Genomic DNA, 25,379 nt, shown 5'->3' on the forward strand with positions numbered 1-25,379 from the left:
CTGTCCCTGAGCCCTCCCCGAACCACCCCCACCTGCCCACTTTTGGGGGTGGGCACTGTCACTCACCCAGAAGGGCCGTCTGCGGGTGGGTCCGAGCGTGTCTGCCTCTAGAGATGGACCTCCCACGTGACCTCTCCCTAGCCTCGGCGGGGAGGAGGAGGATCTGTCCGAGGAACAGCAGGAAGCAGCCTGCGAGCATCTTTTCCATTTTCAAGACGAGCAAGAGGGGCAAGGCTGTGACAAACACAACACGGGAAGGCGGCAGGGTGAGATTTCTGGGTCTCCCTGAACTCCAGGAGCGGCAGGCCTGCCGCCCCGCCTTTTCAGAGTTCAAACAGGCCACTTGTACTCAAAATGCTGTTTGTGTGTTCGGTCTTTGAGAGCTTAAGTAGCCCCCATTGGTAGGCTCTTCTTGGACACTCTGAGCAGGGCATGCATAGTTGGAATTTTTCATCACTGTAATCACTGTAAGACTGAATGGAAAACTTGAGAAAAATCTATCCTGAAGTTTCTTATCAGCTAAGTTCATTATCAATTACTCATAGTCACATTTTACATTTTAGATTTGAACCAAAAAAAACTATTATATATCTGAGAGTTCCAAGTAACAATATTCGTTCAGTCTAATAATAGTAGATGACACCAATTGGTTTATATAAATTATACATATAAAATTAATGTGTAGTTGACAGAAAGTAGCATCACATAGCCAGCCTCCCTGCCTCCCTGTCTCCCACATACATTTATTACGAGAGTGTTGGCACAATGGTTATGGGCTTTGACTCTGGTATTAGACTGAGGCCATGTGCCAATCCCTATTATAAATTCTTTACCTATATTAACTTGCTCAATTACCTAATATTATTCCCACATTCCCATAAGGCTCAGGAAGGGTCAGTGGCCTGCCCAAGGTCACACACAGTTAGCAAGTGTCAGAGCCAGAGTTCAAACCCAGGGTCAAGGCTGGGTGCCATGGCTCATGTCTGTAATCCTAGTGCTTTGGGAGGCCTAGAAAGAAGGATTGCTTGATGCCAGAAGTTTGAAACCAGCCTGGTCCACATAGCAAGGCCCCATTTCTACAAAACAATATTTTTTTAAACTCATTTAAAAAGTAAAAAAAGTCCAGATGTAGTGACTCACACCTGTAATCCCAGCACTTTGGGAGGCTGAGGTGGGCAGATCACTTGAGGCCAAGAGTTTGAGACCAGCCTGGCCAACATGGCAAAACCCAGTCTCTACTAAAAATACAAAAATTAGCCAGGTATGGTGGCTCGCGCCTGCAGTCCCAGCTACTTAGGAGGCTGAGGCACAAGAATCGCTTGAACCCAGGAGGCAGAGACTGCAGTGAGCAGAGATTGCACCACTATACTCCAGCCTGGGTGACAGAGCAAGACTCTGTCTCAAAAAAAAAAAAAGAAAAAAAAGAGTAAAACAAATTCAAACCCAGGACTAACAGGTCAATTTTCCAATGCATTGATTAGTAGAAAACTGAAAGAAAAACCCCCAGAAATCAAGTCACAAAAAGCCATAGTTGTTTCCTTGTCAGAGGCAGGGACAGGGCAGGGGTGAGGCAGGGACCATGTTTCAAAACTTAAAAAAAAAAAAAAAACCTCGCTATTTCAGCAAACTGTTTGTTCAGCAAATTGCTTCCAGGAATTGACCTGGGAATGGACCTGGGCCTGTCAACCTTCAGAGTCCAGTTTTTCACACTTGCTGTGTTGAACTAGCTCACTATTTTTAATATAATTTTACTATGCCTTAAGATTATATTTAAAATAGTGAATGTTTATTTAGCATCTCCTATGTGCCAGCCACTGGGCCAAGTGCCTTCAACGTATTAAGTGATTTAATTCATAGAGTAACTCAGAGAAGTTAAGTAACTTGCCCAAAGTAACATTGCTCATAAGAGGTGAAGTTCCAGAACCCACTAGCTCAGTGGTCCCCAACCTTTTTGGCACCAGGGACTGATTTCATAGAAGACAATTTTTCCACAGACCCAGTCGGGGGGATGATTTTGGGATGATTCAAGTGCATTACATTTATTGTGCACTTTATTTCTATTATTATTACATTGCAATATGTAATGAAATAATTATACAGCTCAACATAATGTAGGAATCAGTGGGAGCCCTGAGCTTGTTTTCCTGCAACTAGATGATCTCATCTGGGGGTGACAGGAGACAGTGACAGATTATCGGGCATTAGATTCTCATAAGGAGTGTGCAGTTCACAATAGGGTTGATGTTCCTATGAGAATCTAATGCCTTAACTTGTGCAGCAGCAATTTTTTAAAAAAAGAATCTAATGGATTTAATGGTGCTGGTGATCTGACAGGAGGCAGAGCTCAGGCGGTAACGCAGGCGATGGGGAACGGCTGTAAATACAGGTGAAGCTGAGCTCGCCCACTGCGCACCTCCTGCTGTGCGGCCTGGTTCCTAAGAGACCACGGACCGATTCTGGCGGGGGTTGGGGACCCCAGCACTAGCTCACTACAAATAACTACTCTCCACACTCCCCTTTTTAAATCTTTTTTTTTTCTTTTTTTTGAGACGGGGTCTCACACTGTTGCCCAGGCTGGAGTGTAGTGGCGCGATCGTGGCTCACTGCAAGCTTCGCCTCCCGGGTTCACGCCATTCTCCTGCCTCAGCCTGCCGAGTAGCTGGGACTACAGGCGCCCGCCACCACACCCGGCTCATTTTTTTATTTTTAGTAGAGACGGGGTATCACCGTGTTAGCCAGAATGGTCTCGATCTCCTGACCTTGTGATCCGCCCACCTCGGCCTCCCAAAGCGCTGGGATTGTAGGCGTGAGCCACCACACCCAGCCCTTTTTAAACCATTTAAACTATTTTTTTGAGACAGGGTCTCACTCTCTCACCCAGGCTAGAATGCAGTGGTGTGATCATGGCTCATGGCAGCCTCAACTTCCCAGGCTTGAGCGATCCCTCCACTTCAGCCTCCCAAGTAGCTGGGACTACAGGTGTGAGCCAACACACCCAGCCTATTTAAACTCTTTACTAATTAGATTGGTCCCTTCTCATAGCTTTAACTCTGAGATTCCTTCTAAACAAAGGAAGAAAACAGAACATCTTGCCTCTTTCTCAAACCCTAAACTTACTATTTACTTTCAAGCTGCCTTGCTATTTATCATCTCAGGGCTTTTGTTAGGGGTGGGAGGACAGGGTCTCACTTTGTCATCTAGGCTGGAGTGCAGTGGCACAGTAACTCACTGCCTCTTTGAACTCCTGAACTCCAGTGATCCTCCCACCCAAGCCTCCCGAGTAGCTGGGACTACAGGTGTGCCATCATGCCCTCACCTTATTTTATAAAACACTATTCAGTGTGTTTCATCATTTATATGTGATTTATTATTTTATTACTATTCCCCTTTCTCCAAACTGAACAGATAAAAAGTCCAGGCTTATTTGTTTCAAAATGTATACAACATGCTCTCAAGGCCCACTTCCACTCTGAGGCATTTGCACTCAAATCAAACACTTGGAATATGATGTGGTGTGTGATCATTTCCAAAAAACAAACATCATTGCATGTGGTTTGGGTTTAATGTGGATTTCAAGAAATGTTTGTATTTCCAAGTCACCACTGCTAACAAAAAGGCACTGAAGATAGGTGAAGAGTGAGCAGTTAAAAATAAACAAAGCAAAATAATGCTAGCTGTCTAACCCTGAGCAGGTTACTTACCCTCTCTTGACCTCAGTTTCCTCATCTTTAAAATGGAGGTAACAGTAGACCTAATTGTTGTATAGAATAAATCAGTTCATATGTAGATACATTTAAAGCACTTCAAACACTGTCTGGCACATAGGAAGTGCTGAATAAGTGTTAGCTATTTGTTGTTGTTGTTGTTGTTACTATTTGGAGACAGAGTCTCGCTGTCGCCCAGGCTGAAGTGCAGTGGTGTGATCTTGGCTCATGGCAACCTCCGCCTCCCGGGTTGAAGAAATTCTCATGCCTCAGCCTCCCCAGTAGCTGGGACTACAGGTGCGCCACACCATGCTCAGCTAATTCTTTGTATTTTAGTAGATGTGGGGTTTCATCATGTTGCCCAGGCTGGTCTTGAACTCCTCACTCACCTCAGCCTCCCAAAGTGCTAGGATTACAGGCATGAGCCACCACACTTGGCCTGTTGTTGCTGTTATTATTATTATTGGTATTATTCTGTAATCAAACCAATCAATAGTATACACTGTTGACTGGGGGCGGTGGCTCACACCTGTAATCCCAGCACTTTGGAGGCTAAGGTGGGTGGATCACCTGAGGTCAGAAGTTCGAGACCAGCCTGATCAACATGGAAAAACCCCGTCTCTACTAAAAATACAAAATTAGCTGGGCATGGTGGTGCATGCCTGTAATCCCAGCTACATGGGAGGCTGAGGCAGGAGAATCGATTAAACCTGGAAGGTGAAGGCTGCAATGAGCCAAGATCATGCCATTGCACTCCAGCCTGGGCAATAAGAGCAAAAGCAAAACTCCATCTCAAAAAAAAAAAAAAAAGAAAGAAAGAAAGAAAAGAAAAAGAAAGCATACACTTCTAATTTTGTCATATTAAGCCACTTAATGTATATTAGACAGATTTTATGCTTACTTGTGTATATTATCCTAATAATAACATACAAATCCATAACTGTTAAATACACATTAGTATCTAAAAATATTTAAAACTTTCTTTTTATCAAAATGCAATGGCAAAAGGCCGGGTGCAGTGGCTCACTCCTGTAATCCCAGCACTTTGAGAGGCTAAGGCAAGGCAACATGGCAAAACCTTGTCTCTACAAAAAATACAAAAATTAGGCTGGGCGTGGTGTCTCATGCTGGCTCAATCCCAGCACTTTGGGAGGCCGAGGTGCGAGGTCAGGAGATGGAGACCATCCTGGCTAACACGGTGAAACCTCGTCTCTACTAAAAATACAAAAAAATTAGCCAGGAGTGGTGGCGGGCGCCTGTAGTCCCAGCTACTCGGGAGCCTGAGGCAGGAGAATGGCGTGAACCCGGAAGGCGGAGCTTGCAGTGAGCCGCGATTGTGTCACTGCACTCCAGCCTGGGGACAGAGTGAGACCCCGTCTCAAAAAAAAAAAAAAAAAAAAAATTAGCTGGGGAGGGTGGCACGCACCTGCAGTCCCAGCTACTTGGGAGGCTGAGACTGGAGGATTGCTTGAGCCCGAGAGGTCGAGGCTACAGTGAGCCATAATTACACCACTGTATTCCAGCCTGGGCAACAGAATGAGACTCTGTCTCAAAACAAACAAACAAAATGCAATGGCATGACAAGTCACAGACTAGTAGAAAATGTTTGTAAAATATGTTTCTGATCGATTATTTCTATCCAGACTATATAAATTCTTTTTTTTTTTTCTGAGACAGAGTGTCACTCTGTCACCCAGGCTGGAGTGCAATGGCACGATCTTGGCTCACTGCAACCTCTGCCTCCTGGGTTCAGGTGATTCTCCTGCCTCAGCCTCCCAAGTAGCTGGGACTAAAGGTATGTCCCACCACACCTGGCTAATTTTTGTATTTTTAGTAGAGATGGGGTTTCACTACATTGGCCAGGCCAGTCTCGAACTCCTGATGTCGGGTGATCTGCCCGCCATGGCCTCCCAGAGTGCTAGGATTACAGGCGTGAGCCACAGTGCCTGGCTGGGACTATATAAACTCTTATCACTCAATTAGAAGAGGATAAACAACCCACTTCAGAATGTGCAAAAGATTTGAATAGTCACATCACCAAAGAAGATACATGGATGGGCCGGGCATGGTGGCTCAAGCCTGTAATCCCAGCACTCTGGGAGGCCGAGGCGGGCGGATCACGAGGTCAGGAGATCGAGACCATCCTGGCTAACACGGTGAAACCCCGTCTCTACTTAAAAAAATACAAAAAACTAGCCAGGCGCGGTGGCGGGCGCCTGTAGTCCCAGCTATTCGGGAGGCTGAGGCAGGAGAATGGCGTAAACCCGGGAGGCGGAGCTTGCAGTGAGCTGAGATCCGGCCACTGCACTCCAGCCCAGGCGACAGAGCGAGACTCCGTCTCAAAAAAAAAAAAAAAAAAAAAAAAAAGAAGATACATGAATGAAAAATAAACATATGAAAACATGTTCAACAGCGTTAGTCATTAGAAAAATACAAATTAAAAGCACAATAAGATGCCACAACAAATCTACTAGAATAGATAAAATTGAAAAGAGCATAATATAAGCTGGAATTGAAAAGAGTATAATATGACCTGAGAATATGAAAAAATTAAAAAACAATTTTTAAAAGACTGACATAACCAAGTGTTGGTGAGGATGTGAAGAAACTGGAACCTCGGTTCGGCACCGTGGTGCATACTTGGAATCCCAGAACTTTGGTAAGTCAAGGTGAGCAGATCGCTTGAGCCCAGGAGTTAGAGACCAGCCTGGGCAACATGGCAAAATCCCATTGCTACAAAACATACAAAAATTAGCCAGGCATGGTGGCACAAAGGAAGAAAACTTAGAACAGCTACTGGGGGGCGGGGCTGAGGTGAGAGAATCACTTGAGCCCAGGAGGTCGAAGCTGCAGTGAGCCATGATCACCACCACTGCACTCCAGCCTGGGTGACAGAGCAAGACCCTGCCTCAAAAAAAAAGAAAAATAGAAAGAAAATCTTACAGTGACTTGAAAACTAACATGAAATTTTCTAAAGTTACTTTAAGTAGAAATATTTTTAATATAAAATATTTTTAAATAAAGTAAATTAAACATAAGAAATTTAAAAAAGGAATTATGATGTTAGCTGTGGGCTTGTAAAAAAGATAAATAATAAGGGTCAGGCATGGCGGCTCACACCTGTAATCCCAGCACTTCGGGAAGCCGAGGCGGGCAGATCACCTGAAGTCAGAAGTTTGAGACCAGCCTGGCCAACATTGTGAAACCCGGTCTCTACTAAAAATACAAAAACATTAGCCAGGCATGGTGGCACATGCCTGTAATCCCACCTACTCAGGAGGCTGAGGCAGGAGAATTGCTTGAACCTGGGAAACGGAGCTTGCAGTGAGCCCAAGATCACACCATTGCACTCCAGCCTGGACAACAGAGTGAGACTCTGTCTCAAAAAAAAAAAAAAAAAAAAAAAGATAAATAATAAAGGAATGGGAAAAGGATACTATATAGATGCCAAAATAAAATCAGTGTGGCAATATCAATACCAGACAAGATAGATTTTTTCCTAAAAACTGCAATGGCAGTGAAACAAAAAAAATAAAAAATAAGTCAGTGCATGTATCCATCTCAATGATTGTTTCTCAGTTTGGCATTTACAGCTGTCAGCATTTGAATATCAGGACCCATTTCTAACTGGAAAATGGAATGGTGTTTGAGAACAGTTCCTTTCATATATGGGCATCTGAGAAGAATTGCTGTGCTAAGAAATAGAGGTTAATTCAATCTGAACAGATTCCATGAAGCATTTGGGAACATGGAAAGAATATTTTAAAATAATACAACGGCTTTGACTTTTGTTTTAGCAATTTTTCTCTTCTCCATGGGACAATGAGTCTTTTCATTTAATTTTACCAAGGGGGTGGGGGAAGAGAGAGAGAAGGAGATTATTCTGTCTTAGCTACGGGTTCTTCTAAGCATCACTGTTGCAAGTAAATCGACAGGCGAGTAGAATGCCCTCCAGAGCCGGAACTGTATGCTGCGGTCCTTGAGACGAGAGGCCTGGTTCTACACACCTGCGTGACCTCACCTAGGTAACAGCTCTCTGGGCTTTAACTAGTCATCCATAAAATAAGAGGCATGGTCTGGGAGCCAAGTTTCTTCATCTAAACCAGACCATTGGCAAGATCCTGCTATCCTGAAGAAGGTGGCAAGATCCCCTCTCCAGTGGCAACCCCACCTCCAGACAAAAAGAGAAAGGGGACAGGACACTAATATTTATTAAGTGTCTGGATGGGCTGGCCAGTGAACTGGGCATTTTGCACAGTATCTCTCATTTGATCTCCACAGTCATTCTGTGAGGTGGATGAGTTCCAAACTTGATGGATGGAACACTAAGATTACAGGTGGAAAGACCGCTCCAAGGCCTCAGAGCTCGTTACCTGGCAGAGACAAGACTGTACCCTGGCCCCTCTCAGGCAGTCAGTCTACTTGTTAAGAATAAGATTTTCAGGCCAGGTGTGGTGGTTCACGCCTATAATCCCAGCACTTTGGGAGGCCAAGGAGGATGGATCACTTGAGGCCAGGAGTTCGAGACCAGCCTGGACAACGTGGTGAAACCCCATTGTAGCGGGATTTTTTAAGGAATCAGAGAGACCGATGGGGTTGAGGAGGATATTTATTATTTAAGTGCACTGGCCCAGTCAGATTAACATCCAAAGGACTGAGCCCTGAACAAAGAGTTAAGTTACTTTTTAAGCATTTCGTGGGGTGGGGGGAGATCTGTTCAGGGGGAAGCATATTACAGAAGCAAGAAACAAAGACAATTGTTCAATTAATTGAGACACATGCATTACATCATTTCTTACTTTCCAAGGAAAAACACGTTTTACGATTTGAGTTTATCTGTCTAGTGACCTTGCAGTTGCACAGCTAGAGAAACAGGGTCTTCACAACGCCTGGGAAAGGAGGAGAGATAAGGCTCACTCGCCACAGAAAAACAGGCAGTTAATTTTTAAAGGACTCCGGCTCTTTCTCTTTCTCAGGGGGAATTGCGTTTTCTTATATACAACTGAGTTTCTGCTTACACATTCTTTAATTTCTTTTAATTCCTGTTCCACCATCTCTACTAAAAATATAAAAATTACCCGGGCATGATGGTGCACACCTGTAATTCCAGCTACTTGGGAGTCTGAGGCAGGAGAATCATTTGAATGCAGGAGGTGGAGGTTGCAGTGAGCTGAGATGGCACCACTGTGCTCCAGCCTGGGTGACAATGTGAGACTCGGTCTCAAAAAAAAAAAAAGAAAGATTTTTCTAATGATAAATTCTTAGACATCAGGCTCAATAGTTTTGCCCAAGATCTCTCTGTCAGCATAGCAGGTATGCACACCAACTGTTCTGTGCATTCACAGAGAATCATACGATACTGGAGCTGCGTGAATCTCAGGTGTACCTTCCTGTCTTCTGCCTAATCCTGGAATCCCTGGCAAACGGGGAGACATCTGGTTAGGACTCAAGGCCATCCACGATCTTCAGGCAGCTCTAAATGTCAGACCTCGGTTCTCCACGATGTTGACCTGATGCTGTCTGTAACTTCCACCCAGTGGTGCAGGCCTGCTTGCCAATTCAGCCTGTCCAGACACAAAGTCATCTTTTCCTCAAATCCTTTCATGGTCTTGCTAACCACATCCGCCCAGCCATCCAGACCAGAAACTTGGAGCCAGCCTCCACGTGTCCTCTGCATCCTCAACACATTTGTGAATGGATAAATTCTGGTGTTCCCGCCTCTGTACGGCTCCCCTGTCCAGGCCTCCTGATGGTTCCCACTGCTGCAGCGAACGTTCTACCCTCACCCTTTCTCAATCAGACTCCCAGGAGCCTCAGAACTGCCCTCTGTGCCTTGGGTCCCTCACCTACTGGCCCTTCCCTTGTTGTTTTGAATCGGCCTGTGGCCTCACTGTGCAATGTTAACATTCAAGGCCCTCCTTGACTGACCACTGCCCACCTCTCATAATGGCCCCCCACATCCACCCCAGCCTCCCCATTAGGGCTTGAAGAACTCAGACTCTTGTCATGGCAGGGCACCTCCATCCATGCCGTCCCTTGCCCTGAAATGTCTACATTCTACATTCATTGAAATTGCATTCAGTCCTCAAGCCTCAGCTCACATGTGACTCATGCTGTAAAATATTCTCTCATTTTTCTAATGAGAACTGATTGCTTCATAGACCCCTGACAATGGGTTTGTTGTCTGCTGCAGCACACACCTTGTCACCTCTGTTTGCTCCTTGTGCTAGGTACCAAATTGTATGAATAATTTTTTTAAAAAATTATTAATTTGAACAAACATATGTATTGATCTTTCATTAATTAACAAAATATTAGTTGAGCAAAATGGCCCTGGTTCTGCATCCAAAAAGTACCGAAGTCAAGCCCATGTCTTCCTCTCCATACTGTTTGCCTGAATGTAGGGGCCTGTTACAGGAGGATAATGTCTTCCTTCTTCTTCTTCTTCTTTTTTTTTTTGAAATGGAGTTTCGCTCTTGTTGCCCAGGCTAGAGTGCAGTGGCGTGATCTCGGCCCACTGCAACCTCCATCTCCTGGATTCAAGTGATTCTCCTGCCTCAACCTCCTGAGTAGCTGGAATTACAGGCAACCGCCACCACACCCAGCTAATTTTTTGTATTTTTAGTAAAGATGGGGTTTCACCATGTTGGCCAGGTTGGTCTTGAACTCCTGACCTCAGGTGATCCACCCGCCTTGCTCTCCCAAAGTTTTGGGATTACAGGCATGAGCCACCATGCCCGGACTTCTTTTTTTTTTTTTTTTTCTTTTTGAGACAATCTTGCATGCCCAGGTTGGAGTGCAGTTGCACAATAATGGCTCATTGTAGCCTTGACCTACCAGGCTCAAGCGATCCTCCTGCCTCAGCCTCCCCGGTAACTGAGACTACACCAGTACCACCACAATTTTGTATATTTTGTAGAGATGGGGTTTTGCCATGTTGTCCAGCTGGTGGCGAGCTCCTGGGCTCAATGATCCTCCAGCTTTGGCCTCCCAAGTGGTGGGATTACAGGTGTGAGGCACTGTGCCTGGCTCCTATTTTTCCTGATTGGAAGACCCCACATACAATTTCTTGGTCAACTTGAATATTTTAAAGGATACAGATGAAATATCAAGTATCTACTTATAATAATGTATCAATTTAGTCAAAAAACACATTTAAAACATTTTAAGTTATAAAATAACATGTTAATTTAGAAAAATTGCTCTTTTCATTTTATAAATGTTCCATAAAACTTTTTTTTTCCATAAAACAATGTTTTCAAATGCCTTATCTGCCTCTCTAACATCAAGTTTTTTTTGTTTTTTTATTTTTTTATTTTTTGGTTTAGTACTCAGCAGTCATCCCGAAATCCTGGGTGAGACTGCATGGAAATGGAAGCTATGCATGCTAAAAGCAACCAGGCACAGGTCATGGGGCCTCACCCCACACACACAGTTTGGACACTCACTGTCTCCAGACTTCTTGAACACAACACGGAAATAAACTTCTTTCTTTAACCCACTGTCATTTCATTTTTTCTGTAACTTGCAGCTGAACATAATCCTAACCAGTAGACCGTTTTTAAGTCTCTCCTAATGAACACATTTGCACCAGTGCTAAATACAATCTTCCCTTCCTGAATTTCTGCAGGTTGAATTGCATTTATGACAATTGAGATATGGGTAGGTAATCACTCCCTTTCAAAATGAAGTGTAGGCCAGGAGCAGAAGCTCATGCCTACAATCCCAGCACTTTGGGAGGCTGAGGTGGGAGGATCACTTGAACCCAGGAATTTGAGAGCAGTCTAGGCAATAAAGTGACACTTCGTCTCTATAAAAAAAAAATTTTTTTTTGAGACTCAGTTTCGCTCTTATTGCTCAGGCTGGAGTGCAATGGCGCGATCTCAGCTCACCGCAACCTCCACCTTCCAGGTTCAAGCGATTCTCCTGCCTCAGCCTCCAGAGTAGCTGGGATTACAGGCATGCGCCACCACACCCGGCTAATATTGTATATTTAGTAGAGATGGGGTTTCTCCATGTTGGTCAGGCTGGTCTCGAACTCCCAACCTCAGATGATCTGCCTGCCTCGGCCTCCCAAAGTGCTGGGATTACAGGCATCAGCCACTGCGCCCGACCCAGAAAAAAAAATTTTTTTTAATTAGCTGAGCATGGTGGTACACACTTATAGTCCCAGCTACTCAGGAGGCTGAGGTGGGAGGATTGCTTGGGCCCCAGGAGGTTAAGGCTGCAGCAAACTATGATCATGCCACTGTGCTTCAGCCTGGGTGACAGAGAGAGACCTTATCTCAAAAAAAAAAAAAAAAAAGGAGAAGTGTGAATGGAAACAATCTCAATAGCCCTGTACAATAGCACAGAACAACTGTGGTGTGGCGATACAATGGGATATTACACAGCAATAAAAAATAATTAATTATGGCGTATGATAACATGAGAAATTTACAAATATAATATTGAACAAAATAACATTCAAAAATGGATAAAATGTATCTACAATCATAGGAATCGGGATTTTGGTTATATTTGGTTTGTTAGTGCACAGAAAGAGCCTGAGGGGGGATTCTGGGTGCTGGCAATGTTCTATTGATCACAATGCTGGTTACATATGGGTTTATGGCATGAAAATTAATCCAGCTGCATCCTTGATTAGTGTACTTTTTTGTATGTATACTTCTATAAGAAGTTTGTAGGCCAGGCACAGTGGCTTAAGCCTGTAATGCTAGCACTTTGGGAGGCCAAGGTGGGCAGATCACAAGGTCAAAAGTTTGAGACCAGCCTGATTAACATGGTGAAACCCCGTCTCTTCTAAAAATACAAAAATTAGCCAGGCAGGGTGGCTCGCGCCTGTAATCCCAGCTACTCAGGAGGCTGAGGCAGGAGAATCACTTGAACCCAGGAGGCAGAGGTTGCAGTGAGCCGAGATCATACCACTGCACTCCAGCCTGGGCAACAGAGCAAGACTCCGTTTCAAAAAAAAAGTAGAAGAGGTCTGAGCATGATGGCTCATGTCTATAATCCCAGCACTTTGGGAAATCAAGGCAGGAGGATTGCTTGAGCCCAGGAGTTGAAGATCAGCCTGGGCAAGATAGAGAGACCCTATCTCTACAAAAAATGAAAATTAAAAAAAAAAATCTAGCCAGACATGGTGGCACATCCTTGTAGTCCCAGCTACTTGGGAGCCTAAGTGAGAGGGTCACTGAAACCCAGGAGACTGAGGCTTCATTGAGCCGCGACTGCACCACTGCACGACAGCCTGGGCAACAGAGCAAAACCTTGTCTCAAAAAAAAAAAAAAAAAAAAAGTATAAGAAAAAGAAGGCAGAAGAGAGATCTGAGGGGTGGCAGTGAGAGAAGGATGCAGCCTGACATTGCTGGCTCTGAAGATGGAAGCAAACTAAGCAATGTGTGCAGCCTCTGGAAGTTGGAAAAGGCAGGGGAACAAATTCTCCCTGCTGACACCTGGATTTCTAGCCCCATGAGAACCATTATAGAATTGTGGCCTACAGAACTGTAAGATAATAAATCTGTGTTTTAGGTCACTAAGTTTGTGCTAACTTGTTACAGCAGCAATAGGAAACTAGTACAGACACCGTCTGGGAATTTCAGGGAGGTCGAATGTCACTAGAGTGATTTGCTTCACAGAGATCTTGCTCTGGACGTGGGGGCATTTTTTCTATTTCGTTAGAAATGGAGGAGGAGAAGCAGCTAGAAAAGTCGGCAAATGCTGTTGATGGAGAAACAGAGACTGTTCTAAGGGCCAAAGTTGAGGGTTACTGGCCAGGTGTGGTGGCTCACGCCTGTAATCTCAGCACTTTGAGAGACTGAGGCAAGAAGATCACTTGAGCTCAGGAGTTCAAGACCAGCCTGGACAACATGGCGAGACCCTGTGTCTATTTTTAAAAGTTTAAAAAAAAAATCAAAAAAAGAAACAAATTTGAGGGTTACTCAAGGGGAGGGAGAAAGCCCAAAAAGGACAGGAAGGAGCCACTTCTGAACTGAGTTTCAAGAAGCCCTGGGCTGACAAATGGAGATTTGATCCACAGCTTTGACCCCTCTGGTCTTGAGCTTTTGGTCTTTAAGACATGTGAAAACAGCCGGGCGTGATGGCTCATACCTGCAATCTCAGCACTTTGGGAGGCTGCATCAGGTGGATCATGAGGTCACGAGTTTGAGACCAGTCTGGCCAACGTGGTAAAACCCTGTCTCTACTAAACATACAAAAATTAGCCAGACGTGGTGTTGCAACTTGGGAGGCTGAGGCAGGAGGATCGCTTGAGCCTGGGAGGCAGAGATTGCAGTGAGCAGAGATTGTGCCACTGCTCTCCAGCCTGAGCAACACAGAGAAACTCTGTCTTGGGGAAAAAAGAAAGAAAGAAAAAAAAAAGAGATGTGAAAACAAACTCACTTAACTGGGAGGGTACAGGGAGAAGCCCTAAACAGCAGTAAGCTAAAACTCTTTGATTTAGATCATTTTCTCTAATACTCTAATATTTCTTTCTTTTTTCTAAATAGTTTTTCTTACCACATGCCCAATCTAATATTCTAATATTTCTGGCAGACAGAATAATATGTCAAAGATGTCCATGGCCTAATCCCCAGAATCTGTGACTGTTGCCTTACATGGCAAAAGGGACTTTGGGCCGGGTGTGGTGGCTCACGCTTGTAATCTCAGGACTTTGGGAGGCCAAAGTGGGCAGATCACCTAAGGTTAGGAGTTCGAAACCAGACTTGCCAACATGGTGAAATCCTGTCTCTACTAAAAATACAAAAAAAATTAGCCGGGCATGGTAGCTCATGGCTGTAATCCCATCTATTTGGGAGGCTGAAGCAGGAGAATACTTGAACCTGGGAGGCAGAGGCTGCAGTGAGCCAAGATCACACCACTGCACTCTAGCCTGGGCAACAGGGAGAGACTCTGTCTTGATTAGCTCAGATTTTCTAGGTGTGGTTTTGTAAGAGGGAGACAGGAGAGTCAGGATGGAGAGAAGGGTTGGAAGATGCTGTTGCTGGCTTTGAGGATAGAAGAAGGAACCAGGAGCCAAGAAATGCAGTCAGCTTTTAGAAGTCAGAAAATGAAAGACATGTTTCCAAGAGCCTACAAAAGGAAGCACAGAGCCCTTCTGACACCTTGATTTTAGCTCTATGAAACCCATTTCAGAGTTCTGAACTTCAAAACCACAAGATAACAACGTTAGGTTGTTTTAAGCCACTATGTTTGCGAAATTTGTTATAGCAGCAATAGGCAACTAATACAACAACATAAAATAACTACAGGGTATCCCCATGGGCAGTGAGCCCCACTTTCCATAAGTAGATAAAGGTTTCTCTGACAGTACTTTTAGAATAACTTTCCAAAAATGTTAGCTGATCCACCTGCTCAGCCACTGAGTTTTACATGCAGGTATTTTGTGAAATTTTCCATTTCAATTGACTCACTTTGAGTACTTTACACCCTTTGCACACTGTTGGATACATTCACACTAATTAGTTCATTTAACCCTTACAACAACCCTATGACGTAGTATAATGTCCATCTGACAGATGACATAACCGAGGCTCAGACAATAATAGCAAGTATAGCTAACAAATATCGATCATTTATTCTGAGCTAGGCATTGAACACATGTTAACTAATTTAATTCTCCCAAAAAAATCTATTCTTCATTTACAGATGAAGAAACAGATGTCAGGCACAGAGAGTCTAAGTAACTTTCCAAAATCTTTGCAGGTATGAGGGACTGGAACTGGAACCCACGTCCTTCGGGTGCTAAGAGCAGTGTCCTTTGGGTTGTACCCCAACCCCATCTCATCCATGTCAAAGCCACTGTCATAGTCACTACCACCAATTACTGACAATGGCCCAGGCCTCTGGAATTTGGCCCAGGCCTGCCATTCCATCTGAGCTCCCTTCAGGCAGTGGTGGCTGTCTGCTGAGCCACATGGCAAGGTTCAAGGATGACCTCATGGGCTGAAGCTCCAAGTGGCAAGTGGTCCCTTGGAAGGACCTCCCTGGCACAATTCACTAGCAATAGCAATGGCATTCCCCATTCTCCCCTTGGTATATTCTCAGCCTCCCTCTTTCCCTGGCCCTCCTGAGTTATCTTCCCATATGCTTTAAACAGGGGAGTCCTCCATAGCTTCCCTAGAAGACAGGGAATCCCTAGAAGGGATGCTCCTGCATGTGCTACAGACCAGAGGGCAGTGAGTGCCAGGGACAGCATTAGAGGCACTCTGCCAGCTTGACTGATCTTAAACCTCCCCCACTCGCCTCTCCCACTGCTTGTCCAGCCTCACACCCAACACCTTGCTCAGGCCAGTGTTACACCCATCACACCCTCTTCGACCTGCTTTTCCTGAGGCCTAAGCCTGTCACTCCCCCTTTTCCTCTCCCCACCTCATGCCTTGCCTTCTCGTCAGAACTGTTTCTAGATAAACTGTAGAATTTTTTTTCCAGAACCTCCAATGGCTCTCTTATTTCAAAGAGCAAACATCTCTCCTTTTCTTTAAATCTCAGGCCACACTTTTACCTTTTGCTAAACAAAGACATATGGCACTCGCTGATAAGAGCTTAGGGCACGACAGCTGCTTGAGGGTGTTTCAGATTCCGACTCTGCTCTGACACCTCCGACAAGCAAGTTCAGGCCTTGGTGGCCCTGGGTTGCCTGGGTCTGCACTCTGGCAACAGGGAACCCCAGAGCCCCGATTTATAGAAGACAGTGTCCTGGTAACTTGGGGGCCTGAGATTGAATTCTATTGGCAGAAATAAAAGTAAAAAGTGTGGACAGATAGGAAAATGCAAGGTGAAGAGCCACAAGCATCTCGTTCTCCACAGAGGATTCTAAGCGCCCAGTTTCAGGGACTGAGAGGAAACATTCCAGGCCATAAACCCATCTTGGTATTTTGAAATGGTTTTATGAGGTGGTCCCTTTGGAAGCAAGCAGGGAGAACTGCCCCGGTGTGGACTCCTGCATGGCCAGCTGAATAGGCATGGCTTATCTGCTACCCTCACGTATCCATGGAGAGCCTCTCTTTCTGAACTGGGGAAGAGGTACATTCACTGCTCATAGCAGCTCCTTGCTATTTCTGGAAAGACAAGCAATTGAGCTCACCTAATCTTAGGATGCTCCTGGAAATGTTCTAAAGACTTTACTTGCCATCTTTTATTTTATTTATTTATTTTTTTGAGATGGAGTTTAGTTCTTGTTGCCCAGGCTGGAGTGCAATGGCACCGCAACCTCCGCCTCCTGGGTTCAAGCGATTCTCCCACCTCAACCTCCCGAGTTGCTGGGACTGCAGGCGCTGCGCCACCACGTCTGGCTAATTGTGCATTTTTAGTAGAGACGGGGTTTCTCTATGTTGGTCAGGCTGGTCTCCAACTCCCGACCTCAGGTGATCCGCCCGCCCCGGCTTCCCAAAGTGCTGGGATGACAGGCGTGAGCCACCGCGCCCGGTCGCCATATCTCACTTAATCCTCACAGCTCTGTGGGTATTACCATCCTCATTAGACAGATGAGGAAACTGAGGCTTACAGTAGTTGGTTACCTTCAAGTTGGGTACCCAACTTCACAGCTGAGGTTGAAACCCAAGCAGGCTGACCCCAGTCTCTGCTCTCGACCGTTCCTTTAGGCCGATTGTAAGTGTGCTTGGTGCAGATGCATTATGGCTTCCTGATTTATGACTAATTGAAACTTGGTCAATTGGGTTTGTTCAGGGTGGGCGCGAGTGTCCCTGAGGAGAGCACCTTCCTGTGTCCCCAGTCCTGGACACCCTACCAGGGACAGTCCCCATTTCTCTGTCCTCTCCCCAAACGGCTCCAAACTGTTCTGGGGTTTCTAGCAACTACCACAAAATGCCTTCCCCTTTCTCTGCCTCTTCCATAATATGGGGAAGCTGGAGGTTTAGCTGCCATAGAGAACCCAAGAACAAAATCCAGATGACACGGGCATGAAAATACCAGGTTCTAAGGAGAGAAGAGGGAGCCATCGGCTGTCAGTGGAATAGGAATCACCCCGCATACCCACTCAACAGGTCTCCCTTTCCCCCGGTCGCAGTGGCCGGGGTCTGGGCGTCCCCGCTGCGGGCCACAGCGCCCCCACGGGGCACTCCGGGGCGGCTGTGGCGCGGCTTGTCCTGCGCAGGGAGCGCGCCCAGCTCTCCCGGCCGGGGTGGCGGGACTTCTCCCGCTGAGGGGTCGGGCAGCGCCTCCCTCCCTCTCCCGCTGTCCTCGGAGGGGTCGAAAGCGCCGGGGCCCCGGGGCGCTGGGGGCCGCAGTGCGGGCCTGGGGAGGGCGCCTGCGCGTCGGGCAGCCAGAGCTCGGTTTGTCTGTCGGTGGGTCGGTCCGCCTGCACCTCGGGGCCGCCCGGCCGCGCAGAGCCGGGGGAAAGCGCGCCGCGCTCACCTGCAGCCGCCGGCGCCTGGGAAGCGAGGCAGCAGCGCAGTCACCCGGGTCTTTCTCGTCGGCCTCTTAGCCTCGCCGAGGGCCGCTGCTCTCCTCGGGAATCGCTCGTGGGAGGCGAGGACGGAGCCCCAGCCTCTGCCTCTATCTCCGCCGCCGCCGCCGCCTGCTCCAAGTCCCATCCCAGAGCGCTCCCCTCGCTCGCTGGCTGCCTGGGAGGCGCTGGGCAAGGGCGGGCGGCTGGGGAGGCGGTGCCGCGGGAAGGGTGGGGAGCGGGCCGGGCGGAAGGAGGGGTGTCCTCTTTGGGGATGGGGAAGGCGCGGAGAGGGAGCGGCGGCGAGGGCGGCCCTACCCTGCGGGCAGCCCCGGGAGCTGGGCACTCTGGCGGCGCACCCTGCTTGCTGCCACCTGGCTCCTCTCTGTCCGTGCCTGAGCCCAGGCGGGCATCGGACTCCAGGGGTCGGGAGCCCTAGGCTCAGAATACAGGCAGCTTTAGGGGCCTGTCGGGTGGGAGTTCGGGGAGGGGTCTTCCGGGGGAAAGGAGACATGGCAGGAATCTTATATCTAGAACTTGGGGTCATGATCTGCGGGATGCACCCACTGATGACGGGGATGGAGAAAAAAGTGGTGAGAATTGGGCTAATTGATGACTAGCGCCAAGAGCTGTCTTGCCAGTGCCCAGAGCACCCCACCAGTGCCAGTTCATATTAACAGAGCGTCCACTGGCTGGGGACCAGGCCCCGGGGTGGGGAGGAGGTAAAGATGCCAGGATGGAGAGGAGACAAAATTCCTACCCCGAGGGAGCAGGGAAAGTCTAGTTCAGACAAGACTTTTGAAATTATGAGCAGAGATATTTTCAACTTTGCAAAATGGAGGAACCTCACCTTAGATGTCCCCATGGAGCCTTGGAGGGATGCAAAAGACAGGATTGGCCAGTGACAGTCAAAGTGGCAGGCACCCCACTCTACTAGCTCCCCAGTTCCTGGAGGCTGGGGTGAGTGGCTCTACAACAGACCAGGACATCTCCTATAAAGCACCAAAATTCTGTTCCCAAACCACTAACCCAGTTCAGGTTTTAACAAACTACCAGCAGAGACAGCAGCATTAACTAGTTTCAAAACTTTTGGATGTGCCACAATCTGATAATTTGGTGCTTTGGGTGAACTTTGTTTTGTAATTAACCGTCACTCCTATTTGATGATAGAGTTGGTTTCTGAAATGTGAATAAATGCCACGTACAAAATCAATTCTTCGGAAAAGCTCCAGGAGGGGTAATTAAAATTCCAGCCATGAAGCAAGGGGTTAACATACTCGGGCCATCAGGCAACTCAATGGTACCTTAATACCAAGAAAGAATTGTGGATTCCTGTCCCTTTACCCAATACCTTAGGCCCACTGGGCACTCTTGGCTGCCTGCACTGATCAGAAATCATTTTTTTGTTATGTCTTTGGGAGGAGGTAGGTGGAGGTCAGAAAGCAGAGGAAAGTCTTCAGGAAATGTTTGGTCTCTGAAGTCTTGGATCCCATAGAAGAAAATTCTTCCTGAGTCTGGGCCAGTGAAAATCCCCTAGGAACTGGGGAAATTGAGCTACAGTTTATGGAAACTTAAATTTAAAATGTGTTGCCTTATTCCAAGACACCAGTGTGATCCAGTAATTTACCAGGAAAACAATAACAATCCCCAAACCCTTCCAAATTGTAAGGAAATTGTAATTTAGTAGCTGATTCCAGTGACTCTGGTGTATGCCAATTAAAATGGGTGTTTTCCCCCCAGGGAGTTCTACTGGAATTCTTCAGAATAGTTCATCTATGTACAAAGCGCACTTGGGGCCAAGTCAAATAGGTCAAATGAGTTGTTCTACCTTGTGGGATGATCTTCAGGTCTGCCAGAAAAAAATGAAGCAAAAGCAAGTTCAATGTCCTGAAATATAAAGTCAGAACAAACAATGAAATGATTTCTGGGTTACCTTCAGGATGAATTGCAAGTTGATAATTAAGGCTATAGATTAGGAAAAGGCCAAAATTGCCTTTTCTGCTAGAGGTCCTGCCATGTCCTAGATGTACAGAGAACCTTATTCAGAAGTGTGGGGTTAAGATTTTTAGTTCTGGGACTGGGCGATGGCTCACGCCTGTAATCTCAGCACTTTGGGAGGCTGAGGCGAATGGATCACTTGAGGTCAGGAGTTCTAGACCAGCCTGGTCAACATGGTGAAAACCCATCTCTACTAAAAATACAAAAGATAGCTGGGTGTGGTAGTGGGCACCTGTAATCCCAGCTACTCAAGAGGCTGTAATCCCAGCTACTCAGGAGAATTGCTTGAACTTGGGAGGCAGAGGTTGCAGTGAGACAAGATTGTGCCACTGTACTCCAGCCTGGGCAACAAAGCTAGAGTCCATCTCAAAAAATAAAAATTAAAATTAATAATAATACAAAAATTAGCTGGGTGTAGTGGCACACGCCTGTAATCTCAGCTACTCGGGAGCCTGAGGCTGGAGAATCACTTAAACATGGGAGGCAGAAGTTGCAATGAGCCGAGATCGCACCACTGCACTCCAGACTGGGTGACAGAGTGAGACCCTGTCCCCAAAAAAAAAAACAGATTTTCAGTTCTTACATGGGCACTCATGTAAGCAGACAAAAATGAGATATGTATTATCTGAGAACTCCTAAGAGTTCACGAGTTAACTGGAATTGGTATCTGTTTAAGCTATATTTGGGACCAACTCTCAGTTCTCTGTCTCCACAGAGAGTCTATTGTGGAGTAGGGATTTGGGTCGGGGGAGTCATTTGACCCAGGCCTCACACTCGTGAACAGCCTCGAATATAGACTTTAAACATAAGCATCCCTTTGCCCCTTGTAAACATTAGAACTTTTTTGTTTTGCCTTAGAATCCTTCTTACTTGAGACCTAGCTATCTGGCCTAGAGGGCAGATTGAAATGAGACTGTCAAATCCAAAGGGAACCAGAGTACAGTATAAGGAAACTGAAGAACAGACATGTTGCCTCACAGACCTATAACCTAAAATAAAGCTCTACTGAATGCATGAGGAGACATGTAAAATTGCAATGTCATCTCACGTGCACTGTTTCCCTAGGTGACAGACAGTGTTTGAGTCCCATGTAAACTATTGGAGCTCCTCCCCGTCTCCCTCAAGCAGAAGGGCAGGAAAGGAAACATCTTCATATCCGGCCAGCTGCCAATTTGTTGGAGCTGGAGTTGCAGGGTTAAGGGAATGTTGCAAGGTAGTGGATGAGCTTGGACTCCAGCCCAGGGAGGGGAACCCTGTAGGCAGGGCAGTGCTCCCTTTGGGATACCCCATCTACATGGACAGCTGGGTCCATGTCCAGAGGGTTCCTTTGAGGACAGGCTGACTGATGGCACCATTGTCCTAGGTGGCATAATTTCTTATTTTTTATTTTTTTGGCATATGAAAATTTATTACTACAGTGTTTTCATCATTAAAATTTATGATCTTGGTCTTTCCTTCTTGCCTTTGTATAGGGCCAAAAGAAAGACATAGGCTACTTTGACAACCCAAAAGCGGACTCCAGAAATATAACCAACAGCATGACTTTTTGACCAAATCCAGCAACCACAACTTTATCGTTTTCCTCAGTAAAGTTCAAGCAATCATCATTGAGTACAAAGGCTGTGATTTTCTTGCCATCCTTGATCCACTGGACCCTGACACACTTCCTAATGGCAGAATTTGGCTTTTTGGCTTCAACTCCTACTTTTTCCAGCACAATTCCTTTTGCATGAAAAGTACCTCCAAAAGGGTTGGCCTTCAGGGCTGTGCCCAGATGGGCTTTCTTGTACTGTATCATGCCACTTCTGATCTCATCGGTGACTACAGAGCCTCCTAGCAGTACGAAGTCCACGACACTTGCCCATCCTGCCAGTGCTACAGACCTGAGCAAAAGAGAGAAGCAGCTGTCGCAGGTGAAATCATTTCTAAATAAACATATCCCATCTTGGAAAGACAGGATGAAAGTGATCAGGAAAAAACTACAGCAAGTTGAAAATTTGTTCAGGAAAACAATACTCATTTCAAAGGGGACTCAAATGTTTTTATGTGATCTTGACTTGGATCACGAGCTCCTGAGGACAAGGACTGGGCCTTTTGCTTGTTAATAGATCTTGCCCTATGCCATGCTGTAGAAGGGACTGGGTTACTGGCTTTAACCTGGATTTTAGAGCCTTGTAGTTTTGTGGAATCAGACTGATGCAGCTTCCTATCAAGGATGAGGTAAGGCCTGGCACAGTGGCTCATGTCTGTCATGTCAGCCCTTTGGGAGACCTAGGCAGGAGGATCACTTGAGCCCAGGAGTTTGAGACCAGCCTGAGCAACACAGTGAAACCCCATCTCCGCAAAAAATTTAAAAATTAGCTGGAGCTGGGCGCGGTGGCTCACGCCTGTAATCCCAGCACTTTGGGAGGCCGAGGCGGGCGGATCACGAGGTCAGGAGATCGAGACCATCCTGACAAACACAGTGAAACCCTGTCTCTACTAAAAATACAAAAAAATTAGCTGGGCGTGGTGGCAGGTGCCTGTAGTCCCAGCTTCTAGGGAGGCTGAGGCAGGAGAATGGCGTGAACCCGGGAGGCGGCGGAGCTTGCAGTGAGTGGAGATCGCGCCACTGCACTCCAGCCTGGGTGACAGAGCGAGACTCCGTCTCAAAAAAAAAAAAAAAAAAAAAAAAAAAACAAAAAAAAAATTAGCTGGATGTGGTGACATGTGCCTGTAGTCCCAGCTATTTGGGAGGCTGAGATGGGAGGATCACTTGAGCTGGGGAGGTCAAGGCTGCTGTGAGCTGTGATTGCACCACTGTACTCCAGATTCCAGGCTAAGCAACAGAGCAAGACCCTGTCTCAGATTTTAAAAAAGAGAGATAATAGGCAGTCACGGTGGTGCATGGCTATAGTCCTAGCTACTTGAGAAGCTGAGACAAGAGGATCCCTTGAGCCCAGGAGTGTGAGCCTGGCTTGGGCAACACAGCAAGACCCCATCTCTACCAAAAAAAATAATAATAATAATGTTAAAGAATGAGAGAATAGAGTGAAGTGGGGAGCCTTAATGCATACGCAATAGTAAGTACAAATATGATTTGTTTTCTTGGATACTGACAAGGCTGAAACACTGCCTGTCTACCTGCAGACTGTCATCCAGGGGAGAGTGGCATGACCACGGCTCACTGCAGCCTCAAACTCCTTGGCTCAAGTGATCCTCCCACCTCAGCCTCTCTGAGTAACTGGGATTACAGACATGCGCCACCATGCAGACATAGACTCATTAATATCCTTGACAGAAGGTAGTTAGTTGAGTGTCACAAGGATGAGGCTATCGGCTTCTCATAGCAGACCACTTTGTGCCAATTTCTAGGTTAGTGAAACTACCTGCAGACTAGGTTTCACTTTGGAAGTGGAGGATGGACCTGCTATTTATGGAAGCATCGCTCAGCAACACAGATTGCTGCTGCTTTCATTCCTAAACCTAGAAATTGGCACAAAGTGCTCTGCTATTAGAAGCCGATAGCCTCATCCTTGTGATACTCAACTAACTACCTTCTGTCAAGGATATTAGTGGCCGGGCGCGGTGGCTCAAGCCTGTAATCCCAGCACTTTGGGAGGCCGAGACAGGCGGATCACGAGGTCAGGAGATCGAGACCATCCTGGCTAACACGGTGAAACCCCGTCTCTACTAAAAATACAAAAAACTAGCCGGGCGAGGTGGCGGGCGCCTGTAGTCCCAGCTACTCAGGAGGCTGAGGCAGGAGAATGGCGCAAACCCAGGAGGCGGAGCTTGCAGTGAGCTGAGATCCGGCCACTGCACTCCAGCCCGGGCTACAGAGCAAGACTCCGTCTCAAAAAAAAAAAAAAAAAAAAAAAAAAAGGATATTAGTAAGTCTATGTCTGCATCGTGGCGCACGTCTGTAATCCCAGTTACTCAGAAAGGCTGAGGTGGGAGGATCACTTGAGCCAAGGAGTTTGAGGCTGCAGTGAGCCGTGGTCATGCCACTCTCCCCTGGATGACAGTATGAGACAGTATCTGAAGAAAAAAAAAAATCATTTCCACTGCAGAAATTACCTGCAGTGGGAATTTCTGTGCTTGAGTCTACGCTACCTGCCACAGAGGAATTTATATTGCTTTTACTATTGGAATTTTGTGATCTTCTTATAAAGGATGAAAGACAAACAAGGTTTATAATGCATGGTCTTACAGGGATTTCATTTAAATCTGAAGTGACCAGGAAGTAGGTGAACAGGTCACTATCTTTAAGTTGCATATTAGCTGTTGAGAATTTTCCCCCCATTTATCCAAGGTCTCAGGGTTCCACCAGTGTCTTAGATTTGGTCATTTATTGCTTTAACAATGATTTACTAGGAAAGGGAAAAGAGAAAGCTCCTAAGAGGAGACACATCTAGCAATTTAATTGTGGATTCAGATTCCTACTGAATTAAGCTCACGTGAATGGGACTTGATCACAAGAATAGTGAGAACTAAGAATGCTGGTTTCCTTTTGATTTCAAATTTAGGCAGACTATTAGGTAGCCTCTCATCTTAGCAGGACTTTAATCTTTCTTCGGAAAGCAATCCTTTTATGACTGTGTTGCTATTATCACCTTTACAACTTTCTTGTAAGAGTCAAGACACTCCCCTAAAAGACCCCCAGCCCAGCACACACTACTCCAGCTGTGGCTTTGGCAGGGTTGCTGGAGCAGTGACTTTCCCACGGTCTCCTTGCATCATCTCTATAGGAATGAATGAATTTTTTTCTTTTTTCTTTTTTCTTTCTTTTCCCTTTTTTTTTTTTTTTTTTTTTTTTTTTGGAGACAGGGTCTCAATCTGTTGTCCAAGCTAGAGTGCAGTGGTGCAGTCATGACTTACTGCAGCGTCAACCTTTCAGGCTCAAGTGATTCTCCCACCTCAGCCTCCTGGGTGGCTGGGACCACAGGCATGTGCCACCACGCCTGGCTAATTTTTGTATTTTTAATAGAGACAGGGTTTTGCCATGTTGGCCAGGCTGGTCTTGAACTCCTGACCTCAAATGATCTGCCCACCTTGGCCTCCCAAAGTGCTGGGATCACAAGCGTGAGCCACCACGCCCGGTGGAATGGAATTTTTTTCTAGTAGGCGCTTCTGAGTTGTCTCTGGGGAACTTGAGCTCCACTGAGTTGCTTTTAAAAATTTGTTGCAGTCACTGGGATGGGATTACAGCTGGCTTTAATTTTCCTTATGTGCTTATTTTATTTTATTCTAGTAAATATGTTTTGAGTTCC

The 25,379-nt window shown here is 46.3% G+C and overlaps 1 protein-coding gene and 1 pseudogene across 3 annotated transcripts in view; both read right to left on the reverse strand.

The window, feature by feature from the left end:
- The window catches only part of LOC105476092 (matrilin 2), a 167,356-nt gene extending 149,061 nt beyond the window's left edge, over window positions 1–18,295 (reverse strand). For 2 of the 3 annotated variants that reach the window (XM_011731742.2, XM_011731741.3), the window contains exons 1-2: window positions 18,099–18,294; window positions 67–234 (exon numbers count right to left, since the gene is read on the reverse strand). In XM_011731742.2, coding sequence (XP_011730044.2) covers window positions 67–208 — 142 coding nt within the window. In that variant the 5' untranslated portion in view covers window positions 209–234; window positions 18,099–18,294. Of the gene's footprint in view, window positions 1–66; window positions 235–18,098 lie in introns of all 3 variants that reach the window. The other variant, XM_011731743.3, reaches the window with a different exon arrangement.
- A 2,931-nt stretch (window positions 18,296–21,226) lies between these two features.
- LOC105476093 (small ribosomal subunit protein uS12-like) lies at window positions 21,227–22,052 on the reverse strand (annotated as a pseudogene).
- Window positions 22,053–25,379: the final 3,327 nt, after the last annotated feature.

This window comes from Macaca nemestrina, chromosome 8, assembly GCF_043159975.1.
Source record: "Macaca nemestrina isolate mMacNem1 chromosome 8, mMacNem.hap1, whole genome shotgun sequence".
NCBI classification, from domain to species: Eukaryota; Metazoa; Chordata; class Mammalia; order Primates; family Cercopithecidae; genus Macaca; species Macaca nemestrina.